The following is a 14425-nucleotide window of genomic DNA, read 5'->3' as shown; positions in this document are numbered from 1 at the left end:
GAATTGACTTTCCTTGCCTTGCACCCACTTTGAAATCGTTTTTATTGTTGGTGGACTCAATGATAATAATAATGATTATTATAAAATGACAATTCGGCAATCGTTATTATTAACAATATATTTGTGTTGCCCTTACGGCAACTCTTTTTCTTTAATAAGACATTTATTGTGTTTAAAATGAAATACAAGGCGAGAAACGGATGTAAGTTCATGAGGAAGAGCTTTAAGTTGAAAAGTGTAGTAAAATAATAGTACTTCCGGGTTTCCCGCATCACTTCCGGTTCAGCCAGCTCAAGGTAAACAAGGACTCAAGGAAAATGGCTGACAGGAGTGTTGCAAGTCTAATCCAGCTCCATCCATGTTGAATGATTAACAAGGCAATACCGTAAGTTTCTAAAAGTTTTTATATGACGTTTAATTAGGAAAAATGTAATGTTTATTCACTTAATTGGCCCATGCTCTCAGCACATTGTACTTTACTGTTGCGGTTTTCACCATCCAGAGAAGGAAACTAAGGTTTCAATTACCCGTCCCTTGAGGTCACGGTCCTTCTTTGATGGTTTAACTCGTTGTCGTATCCATGACGCTACACACTTACTATAGTTACTCTATCCATGTTGAAAGATTAAAAAGGCAATGCTGTAAGGTCCTAAATGTCACGACCAGCACAAAGGGTAGACCCAATCGCGTAACATTTCTCCCAGATCGTGGTATCGAGGACGGAAAAACAGGTCGATAGCCGGGATTGAGAGCAAAACGGATTGTAGCCGGAGACAAATGGGAGCAAAAACGGGACAGGCGGGAGTCAGGGTTGAAAGAGGCTTGCCTTGTAAAAACAGGTTTGCAGACAGACTGACAACAGGAGAGTGACAGGGCAGGGCAAAATACAGGTCGTACCCGGGGACAAACGGAGAAATCAGGAACGGACGGGTGGAAAATGGGGGCGAAAAGCGGGACCGACGGTAGTCAGAGTCAAAGTGCTTGCCTTGTAGAAACAGAGGTTCGCTGACGGACTGACAACCGGCAAGTGAAAGGACGGAGCTTAAGTTGGACAGGGAACCAATCAGGAAGCCAGCAGCGGCTGGCGCCAAACGAGCGGGCACGGTGAAAATTAATGAGTAATCATGACACTAAAAGTGTTTAAATGATGTATAAACGACTATATTTCAGACAGATGTAAAGGGTATGCACGTTTCGTTTTGACAATTTGCATACTCCGCACCTAATCAGAAGCCTGCATCGAATAACTTTGAGCATTATAAGGTCGTGCATTTGCATATCATTTTCCAAAGTAGACACACAGAGAGCACAAGAAAAATGGAGAAGTAGTTAGGAATCAAGCCAACACCTCAGCCCCAGAAGATTCAAAAGAAGCTAACAAAATGGATGACGCTACAAAACGTAAACGTACATTAAAAGCATCGTGGAAAGAGGAGTTCACGTGGCTTGTAGCAGACGACGCAACGCAAACATTGCATGAATGAAGAGGAGTCAATACAGGTACATACTGATGACAGATGGAAAACAGCGATGTCATGTATATATGCAATGAATGTTATAAGTAGAGTTATAATAAACTTTGTTCGTGCTTATTAACTTTCCCGAGCGTTATAAGTATCGTTTTCCAAAGTAGACGCACAGAGAGCACAAGAAAAATGGAAAAGTGGTTAGGAATCAAGCCAAAACCTCAGCCCCAGAATAAACATTCAAAAGAAGCTAACAAAATGTATGACGCTACAAAACGTTAAGCATGGTGGAAAGAGGAGTTCACGTAGCAGCGCAAACGTTGCATGAATGAAGAGTAAATACAGGTACATGCTGATGGCAGATGGAAAACAGCAATGTCATATACATGCAACGAATGCTATAAGTAGATTTATAATCAACTTAATTTTAAAGTGTTCTGTTATCCATTCTGATGATCCATTCTTAATACTTTGCTACAATTTTTTTTGCGATTCGTCGATCTTTTCAGAGTTGTCTGCCCTGGTATCCGCTAACTTTTTTTTTTTTTTATGTAATTTTTCTAACGGCCGCCAGCGGCGCTCGAGTACAAAAGGTAAGATTTAGACCGGTGGAATATATGCGCCGAGGAAGACTGCAACTTCTTAGCTTTTGCACAAATTAAATTAGCGTAGACATATCCTCATCATGCAAATTGCAAAAAGAAAGGCACATGACGCAACTTTCAAGCTGAACTCAACCGAGCAGTACGATATAGAAGGAAACAGAGCTCCCGCACGTTATCTTTACTTTGCGAGAGTGATGCTAGAAGGTTTTTGATAAAGGGAGCGTGAGACGACGTCTATATGACAAAGTCTCTTTCCTATACTGAAGGAAGACGACTTTGATGACATCAGCTATAAGGAGGAAGATGTGGACGGTTTACCGTGTCTGCAACAAGCACGGAATAATTTTCTGTACAGCGAGCGTGTTCCTAGTAGCGTTTTGCTACCCTTCACAGGCACGGTTTGGGATGAAAGTTATAATATTATTATTAAAGCTTTGAAAACTCTCTCGGTGTACCGTCTTTCTTTGTAAATATGTGTAACCGTGTATAATATGGATTTGCAACTGTATATTTTTGTAATGTATTTATTTTAGAAACTTATTCTGATATGTTTTGCACGAGCAAATGAGAAAGAAGGGGCGGGGCAAACGCGGGCTGACGGGAAGTGGAGTAAAGGTGAGACGTGTTTGTGGATGCGGCCGACAATAGTGGATATATATTTTTCCCACCCTTACCTTTGGAAATATACACTTTTTTCCTTGGATTAGATAGATAGATAGATAGATACTTTATTCATCCCCGAAGGGAAATTCACATTTCCAGCAGCATCCCTGAGCTGAGAACAGTACAATAATAAAGCCAAAAGAATACAATATACAAATACCCAGTGTGACGTGCAAATGCCCACTGTAGCGTGTTATATAGAATATCTAAATAGTGCTACACAGAATACATATTGCAATAAAATTCGGTAATATGCAATGTAGGTGATGTTATTTAATGTGGGCTTTTACTCTGCTGGGTAGAGTTAAAGAGCCTCATGGCATGAGGAAGAAAAGATCTCTTCAGTCTGTTCGTCGTACAAGACAGTGACACGGATTACTTTCAACGGGCACCTGGACTCTGCAGGTCTGCATTCAAAGTTAAGTATCGGTATCATTTTCCGGTCGAATAGACGGCTGTGTTTTTTGGACTGTATCGGGTATAGGTTAATTTCGTGTTCGTATCGCGTTCTTTCCAATGTGGGCGCGTGCGGCTAATACACAGGTGCGGCTTGTGTATGTACAGACGACGCAACGCAAACATTGTATGAATGAAGATGAGTCAATACAGGTACATACTGATGGCGGATGGAAAACAGCGATGTCAAATATACATATATGCAATGAATATTATAAGTAGTTATAATAAACTTTGTTCGTGCTTATTAACTTTCCCGAGCGTTATAAGTATCGTTTTCCAAAGTAGACGCACAGAGAGCACAAGAAAAATGGAAAAGTGGTTAGGAATCAAGCCAAAACCTCAGCCCCAGAAGAGAGATTCAAAAGAAGCTAACAAAATGTATGACGCTACAAAACGTTAAGCATGGTGGGAATGTGGTGGGTGCGGCTTATAATCAGGTGCGCTCTATAGTCAGGAATTTACGGTACGTTTGTCACACGTATGTATGCAGAATACGACTTCACGAGTGCGGTTTCGAGCAGACGACATTTCACACCGTCCTCATTATTGATATGAAAAACGAAGGAAGGAAAATCGGAGAAAAGCCACGAAGGCATCCCCCCCCCCCCCCTCCTCAAATAAGTCATTGCGTTGACCCTAATCCAAATCCACTCAGAAACCAAGCAATTTCGCATCCATTCTCCAGACCTCGCTAACTTGTGAAACACGAGGGGGGGGGAGGCGAGAAAGCCGAGAGGGAGAAGGGTGCCAGAAAATGAAAATTCAAGGGAAGGGAACATAAGATATGTTGTCTGCTTTCAGCAGTTGTTAGAAAATAAATTGCTTTTGAAACTGGAAATGTTTACCTCAATTGAGAAGCGTTTTATGCCCTTGACAGGAAATGATTTCACAGCTTCACTGGCGGTTGCTCTTTCCAATGGTAATGTTTCCTTAACCCCGACAAATAACTTGGCCTTCACATTTTGCTCGAGTATAAATAGCCCCCCCGCGTCCCTGTTTGGAGGTCCCTCTCAAAAGGTTCCTCTAATAATTTCTTTCGTCGTTTAGAGCAGGAAGAGGAGTCGAACGGAGAGCCGTTCGGTGGGACGATATCCGGAAAGGAATCTTGGGTTTGAAACGTGAACGAAATCCATCTCTGCTCGACATCAAAACGGAAGAATTTCATATGTTCTTCTGAAACTCATCTCATCTCATCTCATTAGTTGTACCGCTTATCCTCATTAGGGTCGCGGTGGGGCTGGAGCCCATCCCAGCCATCTCCGGGCAGTGGGCAGGGGAAACCCTGAACTGGTTGCCAGCTAATCACAGGGCACACAGGGACAGACAACTCATTCGCTCATTCACACCTAGGGACAATTTGGACCAATTCACCTGAAATGCATGTTTTTGGAACGTGGGAGGAAACCGGAGTGCCCGGAGGAAACCCATGCAAGAGAACATACAAACTCCGCACAGGAAGTGTGGAGCTGGATTTGAACCCACGACAGGTTCCCATGACATGAACTGTGCCGCACAAGCGCTAACCACTGCGCCGCCGTGCTGCCCTCTTCTGAAACTCATCTCATCAGCTACACCGCTCATCCTCAGTAGGGTCGCGGAGGTGCTGGAGCCCATCCCAGCAATCATCGGGCAGTGGGCAGGGGACACCCTGAACTGGTTGCCAGCCAATCACAGGGCACACAGGGACAGACAACTCATGCGCTCATTCACACCTAGGGACAATTTGGACCGGCCAATTCACCACGCAAGCACGGGGAGAACATACAAACTCCGCACAGGAAGTTTGGAGCTGGATTTGAACCCACGACAGGTTCCCATGACATGAACTGTGCCGCACAAGCGCTAACCACTGCTCCGCCGTGCTGCCCTCTTCTGAAACTCATCTCATCTCATCAGCTACACCGCTCATCCTCAGTAGGCTCTAGGAGGTTCTGGAGCCCATCCCAGCAATCATCAAGCAGTGGGCAGGGGACACCCTGAACTGGTTGCCAGCCAATCACAGGGCACACAGGGACAGACAACTCATTCACTCATTCACACCTAGGGACAATTTGGACCGGCCAATTCACCACGGAAGCACGGGGAGAACATACAAACTCCGCACAGGAAGTCTGGAGCTGGATTTGAACCCACGACAGGTTCCCATGACATGAACTGTGCCGCACAAGCGCTAACCACTGCGCCGCCGTGCTGCCCTCTTCTGAAACTCATCTCATCTCATCAGCTACACCGCTCATCCTCAGTAGGCTCTAGGAGGTTCTGGAGCCCATCCCAGCAATCATCGGGCAGTGGGCAGGGGACACCCTGAACTGGTTGCCAGACAATCACAGGGCACACAGGGACAGACAACTCATTCGCTCATTCACACCTAGGGACAATTTGGACCGGCCAATGCATGTTTTTGGAATGTGGGAGGAAACCGGAGCGCCCGGAGGAAACCCACGCAAGCACGGGGAGAACATACAAACTCTCCACAGGAAGTCCGTTAGCTGGATTTGTACCCACAAAGGAGGTTCCCAAGACCTTAGAACTGTGCCGCACAAGCGCTAACCACTGCGCCGCCGTGCTGCCTTATATATATATATATATATATATATATATTAGGGTGGTCCTTAATGGGGGTCGAAATTTTTTTTTTTGAAATATTGGGCTCTGACCCCCCGCATATGTTCTTATATCGATAAAAACACACTGTGTGCAATTTTGAACAATTTGGATAATATTTAGAGGTAGCTCAACGACTTTGAAATTTCCCAAAATGGTAAAATTTTGGCAATTTTCGCGAAAAAACGGAAATCTTAACCCTATGTGTACGGCGTTTTAGAACATCCAATTTCAGTCCATTGCTTATAATTGTAACACAAGAAAAGTTACAAGTAACTTTGTACACTAGGTCTGATATAATGTGCGAAAAATCCTTATTTTTCATACCAAAATTTCAGAGGCCTTGAGCGACCTCTAAATATCCTTTGATTTTGATGAAACTTTGCCTAATTACGTTTTGTATATATTGGAACATATTCAAGGGGTCAGAGCATGAAATTTTAAAAGTCGAAAAATAAGGACCACCCTAATATATATATATATATATATATATATATATATATATATATATATATATATATATATATATATATATATATATTTTTATATATAGACAGGGTAGGGTTACTTTAACTGGATTACTTTCAAATACTTTTGGATTACTCCAATACCAAATACGCTAATTAAAGACAAAAGAAACTAAATATGAATAAAGTGACTCAATTTTGTGCAGGCAATTTATTGTTTTTATTTTTATTTCTGCAGTTTTAATGCATTTTTAAAAACACATTTTAAATTTTCAATGTCTTTTCTTCTAGTGTAATTGTGTGTTTTCAACCTGTCTCTTTGCCATTTCTGTAAAGCACTTTGAATTAATTGCCTTGTGTATGAATTGTGTTATACAAATAAATTTGCCTTGCCTATTTAATCGTATAAAATCCTTTATAGTCAAATGTATAAAATCCTTCACTTTATTCAATGCCAGTGACATCTATAAATTGGTGGGTCAGGGCCAGAGGTGGCTAGAGTAGCCCATAAGTTTCCTCGAGTAAGAGTACAGTCATTTCAAAATAATATGACTCAAAATTCAAAAGTAGTCTTCCACAAATAATTACTTGAGTAAAAGTAAAAGAGTACTTGGTGAAAAAACTACTCCGTCAGGTCCAGAACGGTGACAGGACCCACTTGCGTTGCGTTTCTTCCAAGTTTTTTTGGAAGAAAGAGAAAGGGTTGTGCCCACGATCCGGTATTCGCTGGAAGCGGGAAGCAAGTCGCTCTCATACTCGGATTGTGCTCCGAACGCGGAAGTGATTCTTCCGTGGCGAGCGATGGCGGTGTCGGGGACGGAAAAAGCGGGTCGGTAGCTGGGACAGGAGAGCAAAAACGTAGTCGGGGTCGGAAACGAGTCGTAAGCCAGAATAGGAGAGAAGACGTAGTCAGGGAAAAAATGAGGTCGAAAGCCAGGACGGAAGAGCAGACGTGAGCAGTATCAAAACGGGACGGAGCCCGGGGGACAGACAGGAGCAAAAACAGGTGGGAGTCAGGGTCAAAAAAAGGCTTGCCTAGTTTTAACTGACGGGAGAACAGACGTGGTCAGGAGACAAAAACAGGTCGCAGCCGGAGACAGACTGGAGCAAAAACGGGACAGGTGGGAGTCAGGGTCCAAAAAGGCTTGCCGAGTTTTAACTGAGGTTCACAGACGAACTGACAACGGGTGACAGAAAGGAGTGGGTCTAAATAGGGACAGGGAGCCAATCAGAGTCCGAGGCATCAACTAACACTTTGAATTTATTTTACTACTAAATTAAAGTAGTTACAGGGGGTCGCTAATATGCAATGCAGGCTTACAATATATGTGAGTATATGCGAAAATTGAAGTCGTTTTGGTTTGCGTGTATCTTTTTGTATTTTTGGAAAAAGTGAATGTAATCTACTATCTCTGCTTTATGTACAAGCTCGGTGGCTTTGGGGGTGTGGCGCCCGCCCCGAGACTGGGAGGTTGTGGTTCAAGCCTCGCCCGAGTCATACCTAAGACTTAAACATGGGTACCCGTTGCCTCCCTGCTTGGCGTTCAGCATTAGGGGTTGGAATTGGGGAGTTTGGTCACCTAATGACTCCCAACACCTCAGTTGGGTTGAGCGAGGGGGCTGGGAATCCCCTCCTCTAAATCAATCTCCCAAAAAGAGTCAGAAATGACTCTAGCCACCTCCCACTAGGGCAGGGGTGTCAAACAGGCGGCCCACGGGCCAGATCAGGCCCGCTAAGCGATTGAATCCGGCCCGCGAGACAAGATTCAGAGAAGCGCAAGAGAAAAAGAGGTGCAGGTTGAGATTTATCCGCTTGATGTTGTCAAAGCCAGGTGCCTCTCACAAATGCTGTACTTGTATTTCTTTCTCTCTCTCTCACTCTCTCTCTTCCTCCCTTATTCTCTCACTTTCTATCTCTCTCTCTCTTCCTCCCTTTCTCTCTCACTTTTTATCTCTCTCTTTATTTCACTCTCTCTCTCTCTTTTTCTCTTTTTTGTTCGTTTTTGTCTGTATCTCTCTGTGCCTTTTTACCTTATTTTGCTCTCTCATCCTCTTTTCATTTTCTCTCTCATTTCTCTCTCTCGTGCTTTCCCCTTCACTATTTCTCTCCTCTTTTATCTTCTCTCTTTCTATTATTCTTTGGAGTCCATGCTTTCTCTTTCTTGCCCCCTCTCACTATTTCTCTTTTTATCTCTTTTGCTCCCTCTCGCTCTTTTATCCCTCTCTCTCTCTCTTTTTTTTGTCCCACCCTCAATAATTTTCTCTCCCCCTCTTTCTTTTATTCGTTTCTTTTTTTCTTTCTCTCTAATCTACTAGTCCGGCCCCTGAGAGAATGTTTGTTCTATCTTGTGGCCCCCGAGTTAAAATGAGTTTGACACCCCTGCACTAGTAGGATACGGCTGTGGTAAATAATAATATATATAATCTCTGCTTTAAACTGCACTCAATACATTTTCGAAGCGGATATTTTTTCTCGATTCGTGTCGCAGGTTTTCATGAGGGTGAAAGTCGGGGTCCCGAAGTCAGACCCACTTGAGAGAAACGACTTTTTAGCAAGAATAGCAGCAAACAAGTTCATCGTACACCGGACAACTTGGAGAGCGGTAAAACTTCAATATTATTCATTCTCTGATATAAACATGCCGAGCATCACGAGTGCCTCTCCAGTCGACGCTGACAAAAGCAACAAAACAAACTCATAATGGAGGCCCTCGAAAGCACCGAGATTACCGACCTCTCCCGAACCCCCCGCCGATGCGCCGGCTTGAGAGGGAATAACAAGAAATACAAATAGGAGGTAAAATCGAGATGTCGGGGACAATTAGGTTGAACGTTTTTATCGAAGCGCTCGCCTCGGACAAAACGGGCACTTGTAGCTAAATGTCATCCGCACGTTCGAGAGTCCCCTCCCCCGCATTGTTCGGATGGAGGCCGGTGATCAACGGTGCGCTCTAACAATGCTACAAGTGCGTGCTAATTGTGGGGGCTTGGATCGAGCTATTGTCATTGCGTATGGTTTTCCAATCATAAAAAGCCGAACTCACAAAAATATTCAATATACAAAATCATCTTGATATTTTCTGTATATTACCCTTGTCAGAACCAGAACAGGAGTAGAACCCAGATGCGTAACGTTTTCACACAGGCTTTGTTTTGCGGGAATGGGGCAGTGATTGAGGGCAACCATGAAAACAGCGGCGCAGTGGTTAGCGCAGGGGCGTCAAACTAATTTTAACTCGGGGGCCACACGATAGAACAAACATTCTGTCAGGGGCCGGACGAGTAGATTAAAGAGAAAGAAAAAGAGAGATAAAGAAATAAGAGAAAGAGGGAGGGAAATGGAGAGAGGGTGGGACAAAGAAAGAAAAAGTGGGAGAGAGCGTGTGAAACAAAAGATAAAAAGTTGTGAGAGAGGGGAAAAAGAAAGGGAGAGGAAGAAAGAAATCCAAAGAGAAATAGAAAGACAGAAGGAGAGAAAAGAGAAAAGAAAGCGCAAAGGGTATGAAGAGAGAAAAGAGAAAAGAGGAGAAGGAAAAAAGGAAGTTAGAGCAAAAGAGGTTAAAAGACACAGAGGGAAAGAAAAAAAGAGCAACAAAGGAAGAGAAAAAGAGAGAGACAGAGAGTGAAAGAGACAGAGTGGGAGAAAAGGGGTGGAAAAGAAAGAGATCGAGAGAGAGAGAAAGAAAGAGAAATAAATACAAGTACAGTGTCTTTGTGAGAGGCATCTGGCTTTGGCAACATCAAGTTGACATTTTTCAACCTGCAGCTTGTTTTTCTCTTGCGCTTCTCTGAGTGTTGTCTCGCGGGCCGGATTCAATCCCTTAGCGGGCCTGATCTGGCCCGCGGGCCGCCTCTTTGACACCTGTGGGTTAGCGCATGTGCGGCACAGTTCATGTCTTGGGAACCTCCTGCGTGGGTTCAAATCCAGCTCCAAACTTCCTGTGCGGAGTTTGTATGTTCTCCCCGTGCTTGCGTGGGTTTCCTCCGGGCACTCCGGTTTCCTCCCACGTTCCAAAAACATGCATTTCAGGTGAATTGGCCGGTCCAAATTGTCCCTGGGTGTGAATGAGCGAGTGAGTTGTCTGTCCCCTTGTGCCCTGCGATTGGCTGGCAACCAGTTCAGGGTGTCTCCTGCCCACTGCCCGATGATTGCTGGGATGGGCTCCAGCGACCCTACCGAGGATAAGCGGTGTAGCTAATGAGATGAGATGAGATATATATATATATATATATATATATATATATATATATATATATATATATATATATATATATATATATATATATATATATATAAACGGGGGCGGCAGTAGCTCAGGAGGTAGAGCGCTCGTCTTGGGATCAAGGGATCCCAGTTCGAATCCCGGCTCGTCCGTGTTACATGTCGAAGTGTCCTTGGGTAAGACACTGAACCCCTAATACCCCCAATATGCAGGTTAGCGCCTTACATGGCTGCAATACAAGGCCGCTATCGGGGAAATGTGGAGCACATTGTAAAGCGCTTTGGGAAGTCATTGACTTGAAAATGACTTATATAGAAATGCAGATCATTTCATTTCATATCAACTGTGATGATTAAAACTGCAAGAATATATAAATATTTCAGCAATATTATTTTGTATAGTGTACAATATTGTGAACTGAAAAATCTGAAGTGATAACTGCTTTGTATTACCAATTAACCGTGATGATTAAAACTGAATGAAAATATAGATTCATATAATTATTTCAGCAATAATATTTTGTATAATGTACAATATTGTTGTGAACTGAAAAATCTTGAAGTGATAACTGATTTGTATTACCAATAAACTGTGATGATTAAAACTGAATGAATATATAGATTTATATTACCCTAAATTCCGGACTATAGAGCGCACCTGATTATAAGCCGCACGCACCACATTTTAAGAGGAAAACCGATTTTGTACTTACACAAGCCGCACCTGTATATAATCCGCATGGGCCCACATTGAAAAATGTAACACAAACACAAAATTAACCCAAACCCGATTTTAAGTCCCGCGATTGAAACTGAATGTCCTTCATTAAAGTACACAATCCAAAAATCACAGCCGGCAAAATGAACTGAAAATGATACCGGTACTTAAGGTTTGCAGACCTGCATTTTCCGGGTCCGTTGAAAGTAATCCAAGGAAAAAAGTGTATATTTCCAAACGTACGGGTGGGAAAAATATATATCCACTATTGTCCGCCGCGTCCACAAACACATCTCACCTTTACTCTACTTCCCATCAGCCCGCGTTTGCTCCGCCCCTTCTTATCATATCAGAATAAGTTTCTAAAATAAATACAAATAAATACATTACAAATATATACAGTTGCAAATACATATTATACATGGTTACACATATTTACAAAGAAGTACACCGAGAGAGTTTTCAAAGCTTTAATAATAATAATATAACTTTCATCCCAAACGGTGCCTGTGAAAAACATACCGCACTTGTAAAAATCATGGTAAACCGTCCTCATCTTCCTCCTTAGAACTGAAGCCATCTAAGTCATCTTCCTCAGTGTCGGAAAGAAACTTTGTCATAAAGACGTCGTCCCACGCTCCCTTATTGTCTAACAGGTCGAGGTCGTAAACGGGTCTGGTAAACAAAACATACTGTACTTGTAAAAATCAGGGTAAACCATTCAGACTGCTCGATTGCTTTTAGCTTGAAAGCTGCGTCATGTGCCTTTCCTTTTGCATTTTGTTTACGCTAATTTAATTTATGCACAGGCCAAGAAGTTGCAGTCTTCCTCGGCGCATATATTCCACCGGTCTAAATCTTTTGTACTCGAGCGCCGCTGGCGGCCGTTCGAAAAATGACATAAATTGGCCGCGTCACTGAATAAGACGCAGGGTTGAACGTTTGGGAAAAAAGTAGCGGCTTATAGTCCGGAATTTACGGTATATATTTGTCACCGATTTACAATTTCAACCGCGATAACACAAAATTTTGGGGAGCCATAGATCTCTGTCGGGACCCATAGATTTTTGAGCATGCGAGTCCTTGGGACCCATCCCTTTTCACAGGTAAAATGAACACCGGGTGCCGCATAATTAGGCTATACATTCCGATTATAAGTTCTCTAGAAACTTTTTTTGCGAATTACGAGGCGGTAATTTCAGCCACCCGAGAAAATCGGCAATAATGATGATTGAATGGCGATGACTACTGTCATAAAGCTATGGTTGTCTGATCCAGTTAGTTCACCACGACAATGCAGAGGAATCGGCGGTGACTAATTAGCACAGCCATAATGTTTCTCCCCCCTCAAACATATCCCCGGAGGCTGTTTTGAATCATTATGCAAATGACGTTGTCAAATGTCAATTATCGGGAGCGGAAATCCTGTGATTTATTATTTTGAGGAGTTGTTGTTTGCTGGCGGAAAGTTTCTTTGCTAAGTCATTAAAACTTGTGTGGGAGACAAAAGGTGGAACTGATCGGCAGAAAAGCGAGGGGGAAGACCTCGCTGTTGCTATCCACCACAAAGATGTAAAGGGGGCCGTATTTTTGATATCCACACGAGCAAATGTGGCCTGGAAATGCCAGGCCAATAGGAGATTGGATTTGGCTGCTTGGAGTAGTCGGTGGTCAGGTGTCACGGTTGCCCTGGCGCCAAATTGGCCCCCGCCCGTGTGGCAGCAGCTCAATGCTCTCGTTTTTCCTTTGTCAGTCCGTCAACGAACCTCTCCCTCGCAAGATTCTGTCCTGTTTTCCTGTTGGTATTTTCTGTCCAGTATTCTCATCTTGTAGGAGAAAATGCAGGTTCGATAATCTTTTAAGTCTTCTTACGTGATTTAATAAAGTACACCAAAGCCTGCCATGAGGGGGAGCTCTTTATTTCGTCATCCCAAAGAAACTCAGAGAACTCCAGACATAACAACGCTTTATAGCTTCAGTTTGAGTACAACCCAAAAGGTGACCCTAGTCCTCAGTAACAACAAGGAAGATGCTGTCGTACCCTTATTAGGACATGTTGTTCGCCTCAGTTTGCTCAGAGAGTCCTTGAAGGTCCTAAGGACCTTCCCGAAATGATGTCAACATTCTGTCACACTGTAAGCAAGTCTTTCTACATTTCTTTCTAAATGTATGCAACTCTATTCTACAAATGCAAGTCTATTTTCCACAACAATCTCTCATCTCATTAGCTGCACCGTTTATTCTCAGTAGGGTCGCGGGGGTGCTGGAGCCCATCCCAGCAATCATTGTGCAGTGGGCAGGGGACACCCTGAACCGGTTGCCAGCCAATCGCAGGGCACACGGGGACAGACAACTCGCTCGCTCATTCACACCTAGGGACAATTTGGACCGGCCAATCCACCTGAAATGCATGTCTTTGGAATGTGGGAGGAAACCGGAGTGCCTGGAGGAAACCCACGCAAGCACGGGGAGAACATACAAACTCCGCACAGGAAGTCCGTTAGCTGGATTTGTACCCACAAAGGAGGTTCCCAGGACCTTAGAACTGTGCCGCACACGCGCTAACCACTGCGCCGCCGTGCTGCCCCTGTCCGGTATTGTTCCCGTTTATTTTGTCCTGTTAAATACCGGTTCCCTGTTTCGTTCCCATCTATTTTTGTCCTGTTTATTATTCTCCCCAGTTTTCGTTCCCGTCCAGTTGGTCCTGTTTATTTCAATATCCTGTTTCATTATCAATTCTGTCTGTCCCGTCCTGTCCGGTATCGACCCCATCTGTCCGATATCTGCTCGGGCAATTGGAATTGATCTCGTCGGTTATACAGTCTCTACATTGTTCCAAGTGATATATAGTTTTCTGTTATTGAGTCTTGGCCTGGATCTTTCTCAAAATACCTGAAAGATCCAGTCCAAACAGGGCTGGAATGAAAACTGGGTTTAGGAATTTTTTTAACTCACTCGAGATTTCGTTCTTTTCGAACCACTGCATATGAAAACAAAAATCTGCCATTTTGTGGAGGCTTTTGTGAAGGAATAACCCGGAATATTCTGTTTTTGAAGGCGATTGTTTAACTTGATTAGTCTCGCAACCCGGATGTTGATTAGAACATATTTATGCTCTTTAAAAATGGTGTATATATAATATATATATATATATATATATATATATATATATATATATATATATATATATATATATATGGCAGCACGGCGGCGCAGTGGTT

At 43.3% G+C, this 14425-nt stretch overlaps 1 protein-coding gene across 1 annotated transcript in view; it reads left to right on the top strand.

Moving 5' to 3' along the window:
- Positions 1 to 332: 332 nt before the first annotated feature.
- The window catches only part of LOC148356256 (uncharacterized), a 144619-nt gene continuing 130526 nt past the window's right edge, over positions 333 to 14425 (top strand). Inside the window, exon 1 of the mRNA XM_088346997.1 lies at positions 333 to 385. Coding sequence (XP_088203123.1) covers positions 366 to 385 — 20 coding nt within the window. The 5' untranslated portion in view covers positions 333 to 365. The remainder of the gene's footprint in view (positions 386 to 14425) is intronic.

Source organism: Urocampus carinirostris, chromosome 11 (genome assembly GCF_059441175.1).
Source record: "Urocampus carinirostris isolate Australia breed hairy pipefish chromosome 11, RoL_Ucar_1.0, whole genome shotgun sequence".
Lineage (NCBI taxonomy): Eukaryota > Metazoa > Chordata > Actinopteri > Syngnathiformes > Syngnathidae > Urocampus > Urocampus carinirostris.
Note: the sequence above shows the minus strand (reverse complement) of the source record. Positions and strands in the feature narration are given on the sequence as shown.